Genomic DNA, 23,027 nt, shown 5'->3' with positions numbered 1-23,027 from the left:
TTTTTTTTTTTTTTTTTTTTTTTTTTGGCTGCTGGCTGGTACAGGGATCCAAATTCTTGACCTTGTGTTACAAGCCTGTGCTCTAATCAACTGAGTAACCAGCCAGCCCGCCATTGTATCTTGGCAGTAGATAACTGGTTTGATTTCACAGATGGGACTTTTGGACTTTTGAGCAGAAACCAGTTAAGACTTTGAGGATGGAATAAATGTATTTACCTGTGAGAAAGACATGAATTTTCTTTGGAGGGGCAGAATGCTATGGGTCAGATGTTTCCCCCAACGGTTCATAGGTGGGAAATTCAATCTCCATTGTATGAAGGTTAAGAAAGTGGGAAATCCTATTCTGGTAATTGAAATGCAGGGTCTTTAGAAGGTGATTAGATTGTGAGGACTGTACTCTCACAAATGGATTAATTCATTGATGGTTTAAAGGGTGATAATGGGCATGGTTCTGATGGTGTTAAAAGGAGAGCAAATGAGGAGGTTGGCTCTCTCTTGTTCAGCCCATTTCCATGATCTGATACCCTGTGTTGCTATGGGGAGTCACCACCAAAGAAGGCCCTCATCAGATGTATTCCCTGGACTTTGGACTTCCCAGCCTCCAATACTGTATGAAATAAATTCTATTTCTTTACAAATTGGGTATTCTGTTATAAGCAACAGAAATGGACTAATACAACATCTCTCTCTCTTTTTTCCCCTTGAATAAGAACAGGAAGTGACATGGAGAAAGGGACTTAAAACAATTTTATCTAAAAATTCAAAAGAAGTGATTGGTAATAAAATGGCCAAGAAACCTTGGTCCTAGAAAGAAAGAGACAGTGGAATGGTGAGAATTCTGGGAACTGATATATGATACCTTTTTAATTCCTAAATCTCATTGAAATCCAAGTCACTGTTTCCCAGGGTATAGATGTGCATACATGAGGGTCTTCAAAAAGTTCATGGAAGGGTTTGTATTATCTTTTTATTCTATTATTCCATGAACTTTCTGAAGTACCCTTGTGTGCTCATGTGTGTGTTTCGTACCTGTGGCGGTATAATGATCTAATTATTTTTAGAATTCTACCATCAAATGTTTCATTTTCAGAAATCTTTATCTACTTTTGGCTTTTCAAAGAACCCAAAGAAAAGAATGGTTGGTTCTGAAGCATATGAACCAAATTTGTCTGATTCAAAGATGTTGAAATTCAAAATTTGCAGCCACACCCCACTGACACCCGCAACCAGCCCAGCAATAACCACTGAGCCATTGCAGGAAGCACCCTGGTCTCTCCCAAGCCAGGGAGGTGGGAGGGCCTCAGGCCTTGGCCATGCTTCTCCAACACTCATAACCAGCCCAGCAACAACCACCAAGCTGCCGCAGGAAGCACCCCGGGCTCCTGAGCTGGGGGGGAGTGGGTTGGGGGCAGGGACTTCAGCCACTCCCCTCTGACATCTGTGCCCAACCTAGTAACGACCAAGCCACAGCTGGAAGCCCCTGGTCTCCCATGCAGGAATGAAGGGGGTGCCACAGGCTTCAACCCTGCCCCTCCTCCTTCCTCCTTCTCCCACCGTATTTCCTTCCCCTTTCCCCACTCTCCCTCCCCACCAACTGCTCTGCAACATCAAAGAATGCAAAAAAAAAAAATAGTAATATTAATAAATAAACTTAAAAAAAAACAAAGAAAATTTGACTGTCCTCAAAACTATTTTTGGCTCATTTAATCCAATGCTAAAGTTTCTCCCCTTCCCCAAACCTGCTAATTTTCCATCTACTTTCCAACTGCCACCTCTGAGGTGATTCCAATTCTTATGATTGCCACTGAGGCTGCTATAGTACTTCTGTGCTGTGCATTCTAAAAGACGATGTCTAGCCAGCACATTCAAGCCTATGTGAAAAGACAAAAGTCAAAGTTGAAGGATAATGAAACTGATTATCAGGTCTATTTATGTGTTCTCATCAGATCTTTCTTACAAGGCTAATAACTTTTCAGTGTTATCATAAATTTCCAAACTTTGGACTATAGTTTCTGTGGTTTTTAACAGTTCTTGAAAGAAATACTCCCACTACTTGCTGAGAAACCAGCTCTTAAGAGAAAGCGGGGGTTCTTCTTCACACTCTGATTAAAGGTGGGACCTCCATGCTTACAGCTGCTTGTAGCAGGCTGTGGGGGCCCGAGAGCGGTGCAACTGGAAACAGGGTTGTGGCCAGACACCACATCCTGAAGAGAGCAGGGGGTTCAGCATGTCTTGAACAAACCACAGCTTTGAGTAACAGGGTTGTGCTTCACTCCTCCTAGAGGTTTGGGTTTGTACTGAACTGAACAAGGCTTACTACTGCCCCTTTTCGGAGAAATAATTCTCTTGAATGTGATGTTCTAATGTGGACTAAATTAGGTATATATCTTTTCTTCCTGCACACCAGCTTCCCAATTCCCAGAGCTCCTGATTGGTCAGACAGAGTGCTTAAAAGGCCAGTTTCAGCCAGTTTAGATACTAGCTTTGCTAGCCTAAAATAACTTTCTAGTTTAAGCACAAAGGTTCAGGTATGACTAAGCTGTCCTGCATCCTGTGAGTTCTGGCTGTAAAGGAAATTGATGAGGGATCCTAATTCTAACCCCAAGAATGCACGTGAGTCATGAAGGCTCTCATGTACCTCTGCTATATATAGCCCCCCACGGACTGTCAAAAGAAATCACTACATACTTGCCCTCTGAACCACTCTCACTGAACCACTCCAGATGAATTCTGGGGACCAGATGAAAAAATGCACTTGATACTCACACAAATCTAGCTCAAAAGCAGGAAATTTAGCACAAGAGAGGACTTGAATTGTAAGAAACTTCTCTAACACCTCAAGGAGGTAGTTCACTAGGTCAAAGCACAACACTTAGGAGATCAGTATTTGACAGATGACATAGGAAGTATCTAGAATTATTAGACAAGAGCATTTGAACTTGAAAAACAGAAGCAGAACTTTGGAGAGGAGAAGGATGGGAAAGAGGAATGAGAACCAAAGAAAACTATGGGGGATCTGAATGAGAAAAGTCCAAAGGGGCCACTTTTATAGAAAGCTTGCAACATACTTTATTATTTCTCCCTGACAAGTAATAAAATTTTTCTTCTATTTCAATTAGCGAACCAAAATCATTTAAATAGTAAAGAATTTATACTGATATTGCTGGAATGAAAATTAGCTTAATAAAGTCCAGAGTTTTTGGGCCGGCCCTGTGGCCCACTTGGGAGAGTGCGGCGCTGGTAGCGCCGAGGCCGCAGGTTTGGATCCTATATAGGGATGGCCGGTGAGCTTACTGGCTGAGCCTGGTGCAGACCACACCGTGCCAAGGGTTGTGATCCCCTTACCGGTCAAAAAAAAAAAAAAAGTCCAGAGTTTTCAAAGATAGGGGAAAAAAAGGGCCTTGATTTCTTCCATAGTCAGTTTCTGCTATTTCAGAGTCATGAATGGGAAATCCTGTCTGAACAAAGATAAAAGGACTTAAACTTGACCCTAGTTTACTTACCATGAGTACCATAAGTTAATCTTATTGATCTACAAGGAAAACCAATAATTTCTGCTTTCTAACGTAGAGAATGAAGTTGTCTTAAAGCTAATGTACTGGTTGTGTCAATTTAGGCATGCTATTTAACCTCTTTGAGCCTCAATTTCCTCACATGTAAAATGGGGACTCCCAACTGTTTCCTCCCTTTTCTAATTCATAGAGCATTTGAAGTCTGAACCATACGTCACATATTAATCTGAATTCTTGGTTTGCTTGTGGAATCTCTCTTGAATTTCCAGAGACTCTAAGTTAGCTTGTGGCTAACATACTACTTCTGTGACCTCCACATGCCTCTAGAAACATAGTAGAAACTCCAATAAATATTGTTTGAATGCATCGCACTGCTTAAAAAAAAATGCAGAGGACTAAAAAACAAAATAGTGTAAGAATTGGTAAAATTACACTTATCCAGGCATTCTTGACCAATTAATGGTCAGTGGTCTGACAATGAATTTTGAGCAGTACTTCTGACTCTTTCTTTGCTTCAGTGGTTGATTGACATCTCTGGCAGCCAGTTTCCAAGATGGCTCTCAGTGATCACCAACTCCTGATACTTACCCCTCCCACATTGAATCAGGGCTGGCTCTGTGTGACCAACAGAACACTGCAGAAGTGACAGTGTTGACGTCAGAGGCTAGATCCAAAAAAGGCACTGCAACTATGGACTGGTTCTCTTGAATTACTTTGAGGGTAGCCAATCACCACCATGCTGTGAAGACAGATGGCTGTGTGACCTGGGGCAACTTATGTGATCTTTCTGTGCTTCAGTTTCATCACCTTTAAAATGATGAGATTTACTTCACAGGGTGTTGTAAAGATTAAATAAGACTTGTATGTAAAGCACATAGCAGGATGCCTGGCACAGTAAGCTCTCATGAAATGTGGCTAATTAATGGTGGTGGTGGTAGTAGGAGCTGCAGTAGCAGCAACTGATTGGATGTGAGATGTGAAAGAAAGAGGAATGAAGGATGATTCCTAGGTTTTTGGCTTGAATAACTGAAGAAGTGATGATATCATTTACTGAGCTTGGGGACAATGGAATGCAAGGGCATTCTCCTTTTAGACCAAAGGTGCTTAAGCCTCAAACAGGTAATATTAAAACTATCTTTCAATCACTTATAAACAGCATTCCATTTCCGTTCTTTCTTCTCTAAATTACTTCAAACTATTTTTTGTTCCAAGCAGTTCCTTCCTGGAACATGAGGAACTGTTGAAGTAAAAATGATCGGAATTCTAGAAGCCAAATTACTCTGCAATCATTGGCTACGTAACCCTGGATGAGTCACTGTTCTTAACAAAATCCAGACAGTTCAGGTAGTTCTTCTCACTTTTGTTTTAGAGAGAAAGGTTAGCAAACATCAGAGAGAACTTATGCATCAACATGAAATAAGGTAAGCATTGGGGGTTATGAGAAATGGCACAAAGTACTTCTATGAATTTTAAATGAAGATTTACTGATAACTAAAGTGCTCAGATTTGATGAAATTAGATTTCTGTTCTCTTTTTCAGACTCTCACTGGTTTAACGACCCAAGGAAGGGTAGTAGTTGATGCAAGACTGGCTCCCCAGCTGTACACACTTAGCTTTCATTTAGTTGGTAGCTCACAGACTGAGTAAACAATTCTATACATAAAATCGGTTTCACAGTTGTTTATATCATAATTATTCATTTGATCTAAGGCATATTTGGCACTTCCCTGGATACCCCAAATCCATCATGAAGTGATCCAAACAATTTACAGTGTAGAATCTGAGTGGAGGCGGCACAGGGCAATAAGAAGTACAGTGGGTTGGTTCATTAGTAACCAAACTGGGAACCAAACCCTTGGGTGCAGTCTGTGCTTACAGTGAGCTTCTCTGGGCCTCAGCTTCTTCAACCTTAGAACGAAGGGTCTCAACCCATAGATGATCATGAAGTTCTATTTCAGCTAAATGATATTTTACTCTAGTAAGCTGCTATAAATAGAACTTTGAGTTTTGTTTCCCTCTATTCTTGATAAAGATGGATTGCAAATAAGCCATCCACAAATGATTTTACAGACAAGTTTATATGAATATTTTATTGGTTTACTACAGAGTGGTTCCTTTTATCACTGTGCTGTATAAACTAACTAGCAATGGGGGATTAAACCATTCTAATAAAGCTATTTGAGGTATACTAGTTCATGAAATAATCATAAGGAAGTACAATATGTTTACTGTCCACCAACTTCCTCCCACTAACAGAAATAGAGAATTGAAGGTTATTTTGAGGGGGTAGCTGCTACATTTACCATAACTACTGAATTTCTTCAATACTCTGTTTAATTTCTTTTTCCCACACTGTAGTTAGTGTCATGCAAGAATCTACTTACATTGACTAAGGACACTGGAAGAGTGAATATTGGAGAACTGTAAGTCTGAAATTTGGCATCACTATCCTGAACAATATAACCTTAGTTGGCATAAACTACTCCTACAGGTAAGGGTGATTATTTATTCATTTTTAGCTTAAAAGTTGACTCTACAAAAACTCTATAAAAACAGGACTAAACTGCTTAAGTTTTGAAAACTGATCATTAAGAAAGGTGGTCAGCATACTAATTATGTAGATAATCATTAGTAACTGACATTAGAGTTGTAGAACTTTTTTCAGTTGTTAAATTAGCAGATGACATAATGTGTGCGAGTGAATCAAGACAGACATTCTGCTGAGGGGAATGTAGACATGGAGGCATTTTCTGGAAAGTGATTCTGCATCTATAACATGTAATTTTTACTTGATTTCTTAAGTTTAATGATATTTTCCAAATTTTAGAAAATAATTACTAGTAGTTTTATAATCAAAGCTTATTTTTACAAGAGAGGTACATAGTAGATACAAGTTTGGAAAGCTAAAGATGGTGAACTAGTTGTCCTTTCTTCCTACAGAGACTCAACATCATCTGTTTGATAAAGCTAGCCTCTACAAAGGTGTTTTTACCTCCCCTTTGTTTGGAAGCATCTGCTATCAATATATATACAGATGCACCATTACCTTTGCAGTTTTTAGTATATTATGCATTATCTACACAAGTCAGGGGCTAGTGCTTTTCATTAACATCATCATAAAAGGAAGCTCCATTCCTTATGTAAAATCAAAATCTACTTAGAGCAGATAAATTTTTCTTAAGAAATAAACTGGCTCATTTCATTCTCTATTTCACTGATTTTTACATCAGTGAAGTTACAGATTAGTTATATTTATAACTGGGTCTACACTAATTTGCAACCAGATTTCAATTCACCAGGCAGCACTGGATTCAGATACAAACTCACTCTGAAGCATATGAACTGTTTTCTAAATAAAAATTGCAAAGAAAAAATAAAATGATAAAGACACTGGTAGACATTAATTACAAGTTTGAACCTACAGATGCTGTGTGTCCTTCAAGTTTCCAAATCTTCAGGTGTGAATTGTTTGGTTTAAAAAATTATTTCAAAATTATTTTGGAAAAAAAAAAAAATCCCTGTTTCTGTAATCCAAGATGCAAAAGATAAAACTGTGATTCTGAAGAGCGATACAGAGTAAAATAGCTCCGATGGTCTGGGGGTATATAAGAACCTCAGAAGGCTGTGTATGCAAAAAATTTTTTATGTTTATCAAAAGAGAGAATGTGATTTAGGGAAAAAAAAAAAAAAAAGATTGAGTAACCCTGCTCTAGATCATAAAAGAGTAGAGAATGTGGTGCCCAGAGCTATGGTAAAGAACACAGAGAAATTCAGCACATTCTGGATAGAGCTCATGATTCATATTTAATCAGAATCCAGTAACTTTGCTTTGTTATTCTCACAGGAAAGAAATAAGGAAATGAGAAAAATAAGAATGAAAAGGAGTTTGTATGTGATTCTTCAGCACTTCATGTACTCTTTGAAGCAAGAAAGATTTTAAAATAAGACATACAAAAGCAAAAGCCACACCTGCATTTATGCTGTGATTAAAAGATCATATCCTCTAATCTAAAAAAACAAATTGAAAAACAGACCTCTGGAAAACCTAGATACAGTACTAAATTATACATGAGGACACATGAGGGCGCACTAACCAACAAGAACAGCAACTACAGTTTTGACATACTACTTTTTATTGAAGTATGATAGTTTGGCATTAAATATTTGAAATGAGAAATTACTGGTGTCCTTCGGTAGTGACTCTGGGATTTTGGATTCTATCCTTGGTCACTACACTTTCCTTTTATTCAATTCAGGACCTTGTCTGAGTTTTTGTTCATGTAGAATTGAGTTTACTTCTTAAATATGAAGAAACTCCTCTAATAGCATTAGATTATAGAGAAGTGCTTTAACTCAGCCATGAAAAGACACCATTTTGAAAACTATTTACATACAATTAATGTGCTAATTAAAAATCAGCCTTGTCTCTCTATTGATGTGGCCACAAAACACTTTTGTAACACTTTCCTTTGACCAGTATGTATTTGTATATGCCTTAAATTTTTTAAAATTACATTTCTAGGCAAAATCAATCATCATTAACAGATTGCTTTACAATCTAAGAACTATAAAGTCCTCTAATATAAAATGATAAATCCCAGGCATTTAACTATTTGCATGAAATTTTGTTTTTTAGACAAAGGCATTATCCATCATCATAAGCAACTTCTTGCTTTTATTTCAACTGGACAATCGTGATTGGAAAAGGTAAGAAGCCATCTATACTTTCTCTTTCCATCTAACACATTTTTGTTACTATTTTATTTCATCCAATCCTTTTTTTATTTTTTTACTATTCAGCTTAAATGCCATCTATGATTTTAATATTAAGTATCTGCAATTCTGTTCTAGCTCCTGTGACAAAATTCAAGAAAACCTGATCTAAATGAGTAACAACTCAACATGTATTCAACCATCCATGATCTCTTCCATGGCTTTACCAATCACTTATACCCTACTTTGCATAGTTGGTCTCTTCGGAAACTCTCTCTCTCAATGGGTATTTTTAACAAAAATAGGTAAGAAAACATCAACGCACATCTACCTGGCACACCTTGTGACTGCAAACCTACTTGTGTGCAGCGCCATGCCTTTCATGAGTATCTATTTCCTGAAAGGTTTCCAATGGGAATATCAATCAACACAATGCAGAGTGGTCAATTTTCTGGGAACTCTATCCATGCATGTAAGTATGTTTGTTAGCCTCTTAATTTTAAGTTGGATTGCCATAAGCCGCTATGCTACCTTAATGAAAAAGGATTCCATGCAAGAGAACACTTCGTGCTATGAGAAAATATTTTATGGCCGTTTACTGAAAAAATTTCGCCAGCCCAACTTTGCTAGAAAACTGTGTGTTTACATATGGGGAGTTGTACTGGGCATAATTATTCCAGTTATCATATACTACTCAGTCGTTGAGGCTACAGAAGGAGAAGAGAGCCTGTGCTATAATCGGCAGATGGAACTAGGAGCCATGATCTCTCAGATTGCAGGTCTCATTGGAACGACATTTATTGGATTTTCATTTTTAGTAGTACTAACATCATACTACTCTTTTGTGAGCCATCTGAGAAAAATAAGGACCAGTACATCCATTATGGAGAAAGATTTGACTTACAGTTCTGTGAAAAGACATCTTTTGGTCATCCAGATTCTACTAGTAGTTTGCTTCCTTCCATATAGTATTTTTAAACCCATTTTTTATGTTTTACACCAAAGAGACGACTGTCAGCAATTAAATTATTTAATAGAAATAAAAAACATCCTCACTTGTCTTGCTTCAGCCAGAAGTAGCACAGACCCCATTATATTTCTTTTATTAGACAAAACGTTCAAGAAGACACTATATAATATTTTTACAAAATCTAATTCACCACATATACAAACACATGGTTGACTTCTGAATGGAAAACACAACAAAATAGAAAAGCATTCATATGACTCTATTAAGGACTACATGATTAACATGTCATAGCTTGGTTGACAACAGGCACTGAGAAAACTGCTTTGGTTTAAAAAAATATATATATATTATATTCATGAAACTCGATTTACAGTTCTATTTATACTGAAAGTTGAGAGGGCAGAGACTTTTAGAGGCAAAAGTCAAACATATTGAAAGGACCCCACTGCATATGAAACTAACAGACCATTTTCTGTTTAAACTAAACCGTGGATGCTTCTGTTCAAAACACAATATTTCACAACTGTAGAATAAACAAACAAAATGGTTTATGACTTGTCTGCTTTCTAGTAGTTAGAATACAAGCGTCCCTCTACATCTAGTGTTTGTTTTGTTGGTAACTTTAACAAACTTTCAAAATGAGTAAAAGAAAAAAATAAATTAAGAAATGTCCTCATATACATCCTATCGAAATGCATGAATAATGCAGTGTAAAAAATCCAAGGTTTTATAAACACATTGTTTATTTGGAATTATCTGGCTTATATTACTGGGAGAGGCAATATTCATTTATTCCAATATTTATTAAGCAAATGTTACTTATAAATATGCTTAAATATATGGATTAAGCTTTGTCAAAACAAGAAGCTAATATAATGTCAATATATGCCCATCTTCATCACATTTTGTGTATTTTCCTCTGTATTCGATATAAATAATGCTGTTATCAATGGCAAATAGCACCTGTCATGAAGATATGTTCAATTAATTTTTGTGAAATAAATGAATGAATGATAAGGCAGTAGGGCAGTATCATAGTTGAGAGTGGTCCCAAGGCAGTATGATAGTATCATAGTTAAGAGATTGGTCTCTGGAATCAGACACCCTGGGTTCAATCCTGGCTCCACCTCTTATTTAGCTGGACAATCTTAGATAAATTATTTGCTCTCTTTAAATGTTAATTTCCTCATGTGTAGAATGACAATACTACTTTATTGATAGGTATTACTATTAAATCAGATGATGTTACTATCAACTATAGATTAGTAGCTATCATAAGCACTTGTTATGTGCCAGTCACTCTGCTTATATGCTTTACATATATTATTTTAATCATCACAACCATAAAGTATGCCAATTTACTGATGAAAAAATTGAACTGCATAGTTAAGTTGCCCAAATTTTCTCTAACATCTAAGTAAATATTTAAATAATAAGAATTTTGTAGTGGTCATTTCTTTCTTCCATGTAATCTTACCAGTAAGATAAATGATGGTGACTATATTCTGTACTATATGCATTATAATTAAAAAATAAAAATAAAAAAAGTCTTCTATCTTCCCAAAAGATCATAAGCACCTTTGTAGCTATAACTTATTTTCTATTTCTACTCCCATGGTACTTGCATTTTCTTCTCAGATAAGAACAAGCAAAAAAAACCAGTTGAATAAAATTGACCATTAACTGCAACTTGCCACTTTGTTAGAGACTGCTTAAAGACTTATTTTTTCTCTCCATGGTGATTTCTTCAGTGCTCAAAAGGAAGTTTAAAGTAATTTCACATAGTACTTCCAACCCTTTAATCTCATAATATGTTTTGTTCCTGAATTAGAACTGTAGAAGCAATTCATGGTAAAGATTCCCCAAGAGTCATATGTTCAAAATCACTAGAGGTTATTCCAACACATTTGTGTAATTGTCATTAAAAACAAATAGAAAAAATACCCAGTAATTTTTTTTGGTTTCAAATATTTACAGCATATATCTATTCTTTTATAGTAGCAATAAGATTTCCGGCTCATTAATTTGCAGAGACAAAGAGACCTGAGAACTACAGGTGACCTCCCTGACTGCTGGCTGTAAAGAGAGGTATCCAATCTAGTGACCTCCTAGATATGTGATTCACAGAATAACCCAAAAGTCAGTCCATCAGGAAAGTTTCCAAGATGCCCAGATTTCTCTACAGTTACACCAGTCGTTTTATTCTTATACAAGTTTTAAAACTAAAACTCATCAGACTAAGAGGAACTGAAAAGATGATCAGTAATTTTCATTTAACATAAGCTATACTGTGTTAAATCTCACTATACTTAGGAGTTTTAAAAAATACATATAACTTCTAAAAATCATTATTTAAAAAATAACTTTACAACTCCATCCACTACGTTAAATAAAGGACAAAAGCTGTTAACAAAGTAGAGTTTCCTACATTTTAAAAAGGCAGGAAGAGAGGTATGCAATTTCTCTTTAAGTTACTCATTCTGACAGAAAACTCTCATTTTAATTCCCTGTACTGAACTATATACTAAGCTCATTATCACCATCTCTATCTTTAAATCTTGTTGAATTTTTTGCATAATTGAAGAACTGGCTCTTTAGTGTCATAGTAAATATTTTATATAAAATATCGCTTTCTAAATTTACCCTAATTTTAAAGTTTAGATTCCAGAAAGATGGTGTTTTAAATGTGTCTGTGTGTGCGTTATAGTCAAACACAAATTTGGGGTTGCAGAAATCTCAAAATTTGACTTATAGGCCAACAAGATTTTATCTTACTATAGAAAACAAGCATGACAAATGTTTATGTCCCCTTTTATCCTTTCCGTACACACAGCTCTCATTAAGGTAGCTTCAAACTATAATCAGAAGCACAAACCATGACGACCAGACAAATAAAATTCAGGATAAACTATTCAAGCTGGAAGTGAGTATCTCTTCCCTGGGTACGAGAGGAAGATGGTCCATCCTGTTCTGATTTGGTGAGGACTCCTGGCCTATCCCTGGCCTTGCAGTCTGCCAGGGTAAGAGTTATTATGGACCATTATGGGAAGACAAACTGAAAGGAAATCTTGCTGGCAAACCATAAAGGGAGCACAGAGGGGATACTGGTAATTTACTAAGCATTTCAGACGTGCAGCCTAATGCCGCAGACTTTCCTCTGGCAGGTCCCCAAATTCAAATTGAACTGATATAATTGGGAAGAGTTACTACAGTTAGAAAAGTTTTACACCTGAGAGAAAATCTTCTTCGGCTATATCATACATGCTACCCCCTAGCTCAGAAGGAGAGCAGTGAAAGATTGGCCTAAGCATTTCAGACGTGCAGCCTAATGCCGCAGACTTTCCTCTGGCAGGTCCCCAAATTCAAATTGAACTGATATAATTGGGAAGAGTTACTACAGTTAGAAAAGTTTTACACCTGAGAGAAAATCTTCTTCGGCTATATCATACATGCTACCCCCTAGCTCAGAAGGAGAGCAGTGAAAGATTGGCCTCTAATAAGCAAAATAAAATTTTTTTTTTTTTTTAATCAAAAAGTTGACTTTTTTTTTTTTTTGGAGGGGAGGGTGGGAGAAGAGAAGCATAGCAGTTAGAAATGCAAGATAAATTTAAGATGATCTTAAAATTCATGAGATTTTTCTAAATGCAATCATTAAAACCCCACATTCAAACTGAATGTGCATGTTATGTTCAACAACCTTATAAAAGTAATGCAGAAGATGAATGAGTATCTCAGAATAGAGAATAAAATCAATAAGTTTTAATTTTAATGTGAGAATTTAAACTTTTTTATACAACATGAGGGACTGTTGGGAGTTGTGGTAACAGCTGTAAAAATAACATCAGCAACTGACAGCAATAGATGAAGGAATACTTTAGGAAATCCAGAATGCCATGGCAACTAGTGTTATGTGATGAATGTGAATTTATAATAAAGTCTGGCCCTAAGCAGGTGAAAGGAGAACTGAGACCAGAAGGGGACCAAAGAGCAGCCAGGCGTGTTCACACTGGTCAGCGAGGCAAACCATTTAAAGGAAGCATGCTCAGAAACACTTGGGGGGAGGCCTCCAGCAGAATGTGTGTGACTGGGGTTTGCACAGTTCTGAGAACTAAAAACTGAGTGCCCAGACGTCCCAGGCATAGGCCCCATTCAAAATAGAAAGTGATTGTGTGTGCAGCGGTCTGCATTCTCCAAGAAGCTGTTTCACTTCAACTTCAGTCATTAAAATTGTACATGAGTAGGTCGCTATGAGAGAAAGATCTAAGGAATGCTGAGTCTCTCCATGTCCAGGTGATGTACTGTGGAGCTGTCTGCAGGAGTTAGGAGAGATGAGAAAATTCCACAAACTCTCAGTGCTTAGCAGAGCCAATGAAGGAAGGCAAGGGGCCAGGAGCTGCATTTACCTTGACAACTGTGCTATTTCTTTCTAAAGTACTTTTAATTTAGGGGTGAGAGAAAGAAAAGAGAAAAATCACTGAAACACAATGGAAGTTTTCACACCCTTTCACAAGAAAAAGAATTAAAGGGAAGACGACAGAAAAAAATAGAAGTTTGCATGCATGCCTTAATTAATGTCTGCAGGCAAAGCATGAGAATTATAACATTATGACAGTGGGTTTTAACCAGGGCTAATTTTTGTGCCCTAGGGGACGTTTGGCAATGTCTGGAGACATTTTTGGTTGTCACAACTTGGGGGGAGATGCTATTGGCAAGTAGCGGGTAGGGGCTAGGATGCTGCTCATCCTACAATACCCAGGACAGCCTCCACAACAAAGTATCCGGCCCAAAATGTCACTAGTGTGGCTGTTGGAAGACTGTACTATGATGACAGTCATAATTCCCAAATTTCAAAAGATTCTACAATTATGCAATTTCATGTGAAACTGTTTCTCTAAAGCAAGCAGTTTCCACTACAGGTTATGTGGTAACACATACTTAAGTCTAACCAAACAATCCTTTAAAGATTCAGTTATGATGATTTCAAAAAGAAATTCCTACCAAGTTAAAAAAAAAGTACTACTACTTAATATAATGGTAGGACCTTTGGGAAACCTAATGCTTTTGGTTAATATGCCAAGAATTATGAGAGAGAGAGAGAATATGAGAATATTCTTGGCTACATGAAATAGATGATTAATATAAATTTTTCTAAGAGAAATGAGATATTGGAATGTTCTTCTATTTTCTTTACTACATATAAGGGAAGAAACTTAGACAAAAACTTTAACTGCAGAAACCAAAAGCTACATACAAATCAAATCTACATACACGCAAGTCACTGAACATATATCTGAATGCAAGGAAAAGCTGAGAGGCCGCTTTACTGGCAAAAATACTAACCGAACAAACCAAGCAAAATTTAAATTATCAGCCATCTGAAATGCATTGTTATTGAAGTTTTACAATGACCACTATGTTGAAATACCCCTTTAACAAGGTCCTGAGTAAAACTAAGTTTTACCTAAGTTACCAAAGTTATATAAGGAAATCCTGTTAACACAACCTTCGAAATATATCTGGAGTCTAACTACTTTTTTTTTTTTAACCACCTTCATTGCTACCACTCTAGTCTGAGCCAGGCAGGATTAACTTCTGTTTCCTATTTACTCTCCCCTTTGGTCATTCTGCCTCAAGCACACTGGCCTCCTTGCCAGTTGTGTTCCTATCTTAGTGCCTTTTCACTGGCTGTTCCTCTCACCTAGAACACTGTTCCCTCAGATATCAGCTTAGCCCACTCCCTCTCCACCTTCAAGTCCTTGCTCAGATGTCATCTTCTCAATGTGGCATGCTTTGACCACCTTATTGAAAATTGCAAGTCCTTCTCTAGCACTCCCTAGCCTTCTGACCACTCATTTTTTTTCCTGCAGTTCTTTTCAAACACCTTCTAACCTCCTATACAGTTTCCTTATTTCTGCTTATTGATTACTATCTGTCTCACTGAACAAGAATGTCACCCCCAGGAAGGCAGTGATATTGTCTATTTAGTTTGTTGATGTAGCTCCAGTTCCTAGGACAGTGCCTGCCACACGGTAGGCACTCAATATCTTTTGGATGAATGTCTTAAGAAAAATACACCAAAATTCAAAATTGCCAATTAACTAAATGTGAGTATTCCATTTATCCACATAAAATATATAGATTTCACGTAGTGAAATATAAAGAATATCAACATTAACGTGTGCTCCGTGTTGAGTCTGCCTGCCAACTGAACAATGGTGCTTTTTCTGGTGGTTTCTTATTAATTTGCAGTTTCAGAATTACTTCTCTCTTCCCTTCCTCAGCATGTTTCAGGGTGCATCCTCAAAATTATTTGCATGTACCTTAGAAATAATAAACTAATCTAATATAACCCAATGCAAAACTACTTTTGGACATTTGCACACATCATTCCTTCCGTGCAAAAATGTCCTCATGTCTCCATGACTCAAGACCAGGCTCCGACGTGACCTCTGTGAAATTCCTCTGACTCCATGTTTTCATGATACTTACCACCCTCTACCTTGTACAATAATTATTTGTTTGCCTATTTATAAAGATAGGCACCAACAAGTTCTTTCATCCTTGTGTACATCTGGTGCTCCTCCAATCAAAAGATGAATCTATTTTTAGGGCCAGCCCGTGGCTCACTTGGGAGAGTGTGGTGCTGATAACACCAAGGCGACGGGTTCGGATTCCTATACAGGGATGGCTGGTTAGCTCACTTGGGAGAGCGTGGTGCTAACAACACAAAGTCAAGGGTTAAGATCCTCTTACTGGTCATCTTTTTTTTTTTTAATTTAAAAAAGATGAATCTATTTTTCTTTCCCTTGAACCCAGATTAGACCTGTGAACTTTTTTTTGACTAATATGACTAATAGAAAGCAGAGGATGTGACACAATGCCAACTCTGGGCCTAGGCTTCAAGAGGCCTGGCAATTTCCATTTTTGCTCTTTTGGAGCCCTGAGACACTCACTGTCCCACTGGGGATGGGGCCATGTGGAGAGAGACAAGCCGTGAATGAGAGACTATGAAGAGCACCCAGCCAACTCCCACTGTTCTAGTCTCCTCAGCTGAGATGCCAGAAAAGTGAGAAGTCTTTGCAGAAAATAGCCATCCCGCCTCAGCCAAGAGCGTGGCAAACAGAATGAGCAGTCCCCATCAAGCTCTGCCCAAAATGAAGAATTGTGAGCAAATAAACTGCACTTGTTTGAAGTCACTAAGTTTTGGCATGTGCTGATCTGTAGCAGCAGATAATAGATACACTGCCTTATCTCTCTGCTGAGACCATAATACTTTTAGAGCTCTAAGCATAGTAGTCTGTATGAAGTAGGCACTCAAATATTTGTTGAATAAATAAACCAGAAGGTAAATAAGGTGATGTCAAATATATTTGGATTTTATTTGGTTTGGGGTTGTCATTTTATCAAAAGCTCACTGTATTACTGAAAATATTACAGTAAGTATGTTGTCAATCATTATTTATAATATATTGATACAATTATTACCTTTCAAGAAGAGAATTCATTCAAAATAAAATTGCCTCTTGAGCAAAATAGTTTTTAACACAATGCTATTACATAAACTAATGATCTGTTTTTTACACATTTTAAGTTTTCAAGTGATCATTTTTTCTTGTATATATTTGATAATGTATACAAGGAGATATATTTTACTCTGTATATATGCATTTTCTTGCATTAATTAAAAGCAAAAGAATCACACAGCACACTACTATAGTTGACAATTTTTCCCCTTTTACCTTTCCAAATTTGTTATTTTCTTTGGATAACTGAAGAATACTTTTTAATAAAGTGCTAGCACCCACTGGGTTGTTCAGTGTTAAGTTTTGATAGTAACAGTATCATTTTCCTATAACCACATTTAAAAAGAGTAAATAAGATATTTTACAACCAATGTACACTAATGCATATTTTGTACATTTCTCCAATGATTTTCACTTGCTATTATAACATTCTGCTAAATGGTTTTGAAATTACTCCTGCTTTCTCTAAGCTTTTAACTACAAGAATTTCTGTTAAAATTTCTCAAATGTTATAGAAATATTAACTAAACTCTATGTAATTTTCTCAACCATTTAAAATACACTGAAGAAGCCAGGCTTTTAATAATATGTCTTGAAGGAAGGAGCATCATGTCTGTGGATGCTGGGGGTTAGGCAGAGGCCATCTGACAAAAATATCAGAGCATGATAGTCCAGAGCCAGAGAGACCTCAGGGGCTCCCTTTTGATACTAGGCCTTGGAAGGGTGAGGGACCAGGCAGGAAGCCCACTGGTCTCCCTTCTTGCCTGCCTGTATGTTTGCTTGACGCTGTTAAAGAGCCAGGGACTGAAAGTTCTTATTAATTCCATATAGGGATCCAAAAGGATGAAAGACTGAATAATGATATTTATATTCTAAGGGTACAAACCACATTACATCAATAATTGTGATTTCAGACCATGTTTAAAAACTATCTGCAAAGAAAATACAATGCTGACTATTCTACACTGCAAGATCATGAAAAAGTATATGATTGTCTTTTACTATATAAACCAATTCTAATCCCCCCACCCAATTAACCACTTAACCCAGCATAGTGCTGACCTAAAAAGAAACTGAGGCCAAATACGTATCACAAGGATTTATTAAGCCAATATGATGATTGCAACCTGGGAGACACATAGATTGGAATAGAAATGTGTTCCAAAAAGGGCCAGCAGAGCTCAGCGTTTTATAATCACAAGAAGAGGGAGACATCACAGGGGGAAGGTAGAAGGACAGCCCTCCTAACCTTTAGGGCTTTCTGATGCCATTACGGCTGCTTCTAAGTAAAATGGTCCTATGACAACATTTTTCAGGACAGGTGGATGTTAGCTTATCCCAAATCTCCCAAGGCACTATAATTTAGCTAACCTGGTCAGAGCAGATTTTTTGTTATCAATAGGATATTGTTTAGTTTTTCCTATTTGTTAGATTTTTCATTTTTCTCTCTCTTACACACACAATGGCAAAAGAAGAATAATAAAATTTCAGATTGCATGTGCACTTTAGTAAAAATAAGGAAATTGAAAGTGTTCCTATTAAGAATTAGTACAATGACTTACCAAATATAAAGCAGTTACATACATTTTTATGAATAAATAAAAGTAAGTTTAAGATGCTCTCTATAAAAATTAAAATCAGGGAGGCCTCCTGAAAGTCTCCTACTTTAAGTACATGAACAAAGGGAAAGAAAGGGGCTTTAGCCGAAGTAGGTCTCAGCTAAAGAAGGAAGTAAAGAGAAAACTATGCCCATCCAAGGGCAACTGGCTAGGAATTCCAAGAACTTAAGATGTGCTTAATTGTTAAGATAGTAGTGGCTAACTCAGGAGAATGCACATGTAAATACTTTGCATTTTAACATTACACATTAACTTATGGTCACAAGATATTTGGTTCTTTGGAAAGAGCTCAAGATAATATCATTGATGCTCAAGATGAACTTGTTTTGCAGAAACTGATTGTTTTGAAGGAGAGACCCCTGACTGCAAGTCAGCTGCTGAGCACGTAGGTTCCAGACTTGGGGCATCAAGAACAGAGTCATCAAGATAACAGAAATAATTATGCTGATTTCATGCTGAGCCAATCACATCACACCACAATCTGGAGATCCTCAACTCTTGATTTTTACTCTATAAAAAAATCCTTGCTCAGAAGCCACTGGGGAGCTTGGGTTTTAACAGCATGAGCACCCATTCTCCTTGACTGGTACCAATCAATAAAAAGCTTGATTTTTCTACTGTAAATCTCAGGGTCCAGAGTTTAGCTTTAGCTGCATGTCAGGTGAGTGGACTTCTTTAGGTTCAGTAACAGAATATTAAAAAAAATTCTGATTATTATCATTGTCAGTTTCTCTTCACAAATATTAAAGTTAGTGATAAAAACGACTTACCTTCACATCCCTGTGAATTATGTTATTATCATGGCAGTAGCGTAGAGCTTCCAGTATCTGTCTCATGTAATGGCTGTAAAAAACAAAAGAAATCTAAAACTGTAAAAAAATGTTTATTTTAAAAACTTAATAGACAGTGTGCTTAGTTTATGACTCCCACCTTCATATTAACTGCCCATGGACACTTTTCATTTGAGCAGACAAAACTGGTGGAAAGTGAGGCTTAATAATGAAAAAGTTGGCAGACTCATAAGTTTATGAGCTTCACTGAACAAACAGTACATTCTGTTAAATAAAAATTACAGGAGGCCATTGTTTTGGACTAAGTTCTGGCCCCAAAAGACCAGACTAAAAATCAAAATGGAGTCATTCCTGCTAAATTCCAGGTCACTGAGGTTGTGGTCTGACCTGAAATCAGGAGAAAGAGATAACAGCCCATTTCAGTTTTTAAATCTTCAAAAGATGTGATAATGAAGTTCCTTCTGCTTTAGTCCTTACAGAAAAGAGATGGCCTGAAGTCACCTCATGTTAACTAGTCAGTTATTTTTCTATTGTTCTGTCTTCCCGACCGGGTCCTCGCCTTACAAGGAAAGTAACTTTGAAATGACCAGTCTCTACACCCTCACTAGCATTTGCTATTCATTGTCTTTTTGATTACAGCCAGTCTAACTGGAGTGAGGTGTTATCTCAATGTGGTTTTAATTTGCATTCCCTGATGACTAGTGATGTTGTGTATTTTTTCATGTATCTGTCGGTCATTTGTATGTCTTCCTTTGAAAAATGTCTATTCAGCTCCTTTGCCCATTTTTTAATTAGGTCGTTTATTTTTTTATTGTATAATTGCTTGAGTTCTATGTATATTCTGCATATTAGTCCCTTGTCTGGTGTGGAGAGAAGGGAAGTTGGGGGATAATTGGGAGGGGACAAAGGGTACACAAAAGTAATTTCTGGTAGTGGCTATGCCCCTAGTATGAATCTGGCCCTCACATCATGGATAGGAGGGGGGACAATCAGCTTTGTATCTCATGAATATTCATAATGAATGAAAGAAAGAAAGAGAGAAAGAGAGAGAGAGAGAGAAAGAAAGAAAGAACCTATCTGCTTTTTGTTCTTTGTTTCTGCTTTCTTCAGCCTTTTTCCGTCTATAAAATCAACTTCTTTTGCTCAGCCCATTGGAATACATATTCTATTTTATGGAGCAATGTATTGCCCGATTCTAGATTTGCAATAAAGCCAATTGAGATCTTTAAATTTGTCATAATTTTGTTAACAGTTCTGCATTTTCTAAGCTAAGTCAAAGAATTTCACACAGTTGATAAGTAAAATTGTTCTAATTAGAAATCCAAGCTTAAAACATGAAAAAAACCCCAATTTTCCAATACTCAGTTAATTCTATTTAGTAAAACTGGATTGCTATTAAGTTAACAGTACTCAGAGCTACTCCAAGGATTCCGACTAAAGGGGTAGGAACCTTTTTTCTGCCACATAGTCTGCTGTCTGCGTTATTTCCATTCAGCTCTGAGGACAAACCAGGGAAGAACTTCCTTATACGTACAATTTCTTTTCGTAACATAATCAAGTTTTAGTTGGGACATCCTTGAACAAGCAGGGTTAGTTCTAGGCTCATGTCCTAGGAAATCTGACTCCTCACGGGGACAGCTGGTGGGGTCTGCTGAGGCTCCTCCAGGGGATAAGGGCAAAGAACAAAGAGGGACTTAGCATTTTATTTATTTATTATTATTATTCTTTTTAAAATTTTTATTGAATCATAACTGATTACACATATTTTGGGGGTTCAACATTGACATATGTTGATCAAATCAATATTACTAGCATATATATTGTTATAAATGGTACTTATTCTTTATGCCTTGCCCAATCTCTCCCCGTCCCCCCACCCCCACTAACGGAGTTAGCATTTTAAAGAACAGTCATTAAAAATGATAACAGAGTCCACTAGCAAGGATAAGAATAGGTATTCAGTACTACTTTAGATCCTTCCCCTATTTCTAAAGTTCTTCTGTAATCCCTCTATTTCTCTTTTCCTGAGTGTCTGTTTCATTTTCTCTTCCTCTGCATTTCATTCCCTCCACATCTTTTTCTTCTTTTTCTTATGTCCCTTCCTTTCTCATTTTTCCTTTTTCCTTCCCAACCAGCCAAGACATAGATATGCAATAGACACAACATTATTTATTGAATAGTATTTATTACATTTTGTTTGTTTCCAGATCTTTATTTCTGGCACTTTAAAATAAAAACTAGATAATTTAATAGTACTTACAAATGACCTTGCACATGTGTTTATGACTCAAGACAAGAAAAAAAAATCCTCTGCTCCTGCTTCCCTCTTTGGTATACTACTATCCAACCAAGCTCACATGAATGACCCTCTAACTAGCATATGTATTATTTCATGAATTACAATTGATTAGAAGGCTCCATTTTTAAAATGAAAGGTAGGAAATCATCACATACTATAGACAGATACTGATAGTTAACTCTGTACCCCATAAATATGTATAAATAGAAATAATAAAAATATTTTTTAGAAAATGAAAGGTAGAAAAAAACAAACAGACTTTGTTCCCATACTTATCATTGTCTCCTCACAACTAGGCTCTAAGCAAGAGAGCTAGGCTCATGCAGTCATTAGTTCTGATGTTCAATTTCTCTTACTTTGCAAATGCACACATTAGGGGCTGTGATCATATACTCTTTGCCTGGGCCATTGCAACCTGTAATTGAGTTTTGTTTTAATTAGGGGTTCTTAAACTTGGTGTTTTGGCTCATTAGTGGTTCAAATCAGGCTTTGGAGGATATGTGACCCCCTGATATGGCTAAGAGACAACAAACGTGAGAGAGCTTTGTAAACTCTAAAGCATACTACAAAGGTTAGGTCTTTATTATTATGTTGTTATTATTATTATTATTGTTAAGCTTAGTCAAAGATTTAGGAATAGCCTATTTTTCCATCTAGATATCAACATGGAAATAGTGATTAAGTTTAAACTAGGTCAAGTGGACATAGCTTGTACTTACAGAATGGACTGCTTTGGATACAAAGTACTGAGACAGCCACCTATATTATCTTTAGCCTAAAGAAAATTCCTACCTCAAAGCCTTATAAAACAAAACTCAATGAATGAGTATTTTTAATTTGCATATCAGAATACTCAATTATTTGACCCAAATATACATACACAGCAGAATCTCTGGGGTGTGTGAGGGGAGAGTAGAATTTTTATTTCTTCCCCAAATTATAACAGATCTAAACAATCTTTCTCTAGCCTCCCAGTAATGATCCTGGGAGGCTGTGCATGCGAATAGTGTGCAAGTAGAATAAAATGAGAACCCAAATCTGCCCACATGTTCTAGAGAGTTGCTGACTAAACTTTTAATCAAAAAGCTTCGTTTCATGAAGCATCACAGCCACTATGCTTTCAGAGAAGCTCAGCAATACGTGTGTTTGTCTCCATCTTCCCTAAGGATCACGGAAGGAAAGAGCTGGCCAGCAATTCATTTACTTTCTTTGGAAAGGGGCATTTCAGGGGTAGGGAGTGGTGGACAAAAAGAAGAGAAGTGACTCAGTCATCACCTCTCCTTGTTAACTCTGGGTAAAAAGATTAACATTACTTTCTAGGCAGAAGAGACCTTATCTCTGAAATGCCCTTAACAGAATGTTCCTGGCTAAGGAACATTACCTGTTACTTGTGGTAAACAGAACCTAGAATCTTTGAGCTATGGATGGCTTCCCAGAGAACATCATGTAAGCTATCTAACTCTCTGGAGTATGAAATGGAGATGTTTCCTAATTGAAATGCTCCCCTTTGTATGTGGAATCCTACAAACCTCAGGTTGAGACCTCATCTATTCTGGGCCAGAGGTAACATTTCTTTTTTTTTTTTTTTTTTTTTTTTTTT

General features: G+C 36.8%; 2 protein-coding genes across 10 annotated transcripts in view; one reads left to right on the top strand and one right to left on the bottom strand.

Annotated features, from left to right (window-relative positions):
- Positions 1 to 23,027, bottom strand: part of CASK (calcium/calmodulin-dependent serine protein kinase (MAGUK family)) — a 396,153-nt gene that overhangs the window by 158,219 nt on the left and 214,907 nt on the right. For all 9 annotated transcript variants that reach the window (XM_008585074.1, XM_008585111.1, XM_008585066.1 and 6 more), the window contains exon 5: positions 19,108 to 19,180. In XM_008585074.1, coding sequence (XP_008583296.1) covers positions 19,108 to 19,180 — 73 coding nt within the window. The remainder of the gene's footprint in view (positions 1 to 19,107; positions 19,181 to 23,027) is intronic.
- GPR82 (G protein-coupled receptor 82) lies at positions 5,869 to 9,744 on the top strand. The gene is made up of 3 exons (XM_008585047.1): positions 5,869 to 6,003; positions 8,149 to 8,219; positions 8,364 to 9,744. The coding sequence occupies exon 3, from the start codon at positions 8,398 to 8,400 to the stop codon at positions 9,406 to 9,408; it is 1,011 nt and encodes a 336-aa protein (XP_008583269.1). The 5' UTR covers positions 5,869 to 6,003; positions 8,149 to 8,219; positions 8,364 to 8,397; the 3' UTR covers positions 9,409 to 9,744.

The sequence above is a fragment of the Galeopterus variegatus genome, unplaced genomic scaffold, assembly GCF_000696425.1.
Source record: "Galeopterus variegatus unplaced genomic scaffold, G_variegatus-3.0.2 Scaffold105, whole genome shotgun sequence".
NCBI lineage: Eukaryota > Metazoa > Chordata > Mammalia > Dermoptera > Cynocephalidae > Galeopterus > Galeopterus variegatus.
The sequence above is the reverse complement of the archived record's forward strand: the minus strand, read 5'-3'. Positions and strand labels throughout refer to the sequence as shown.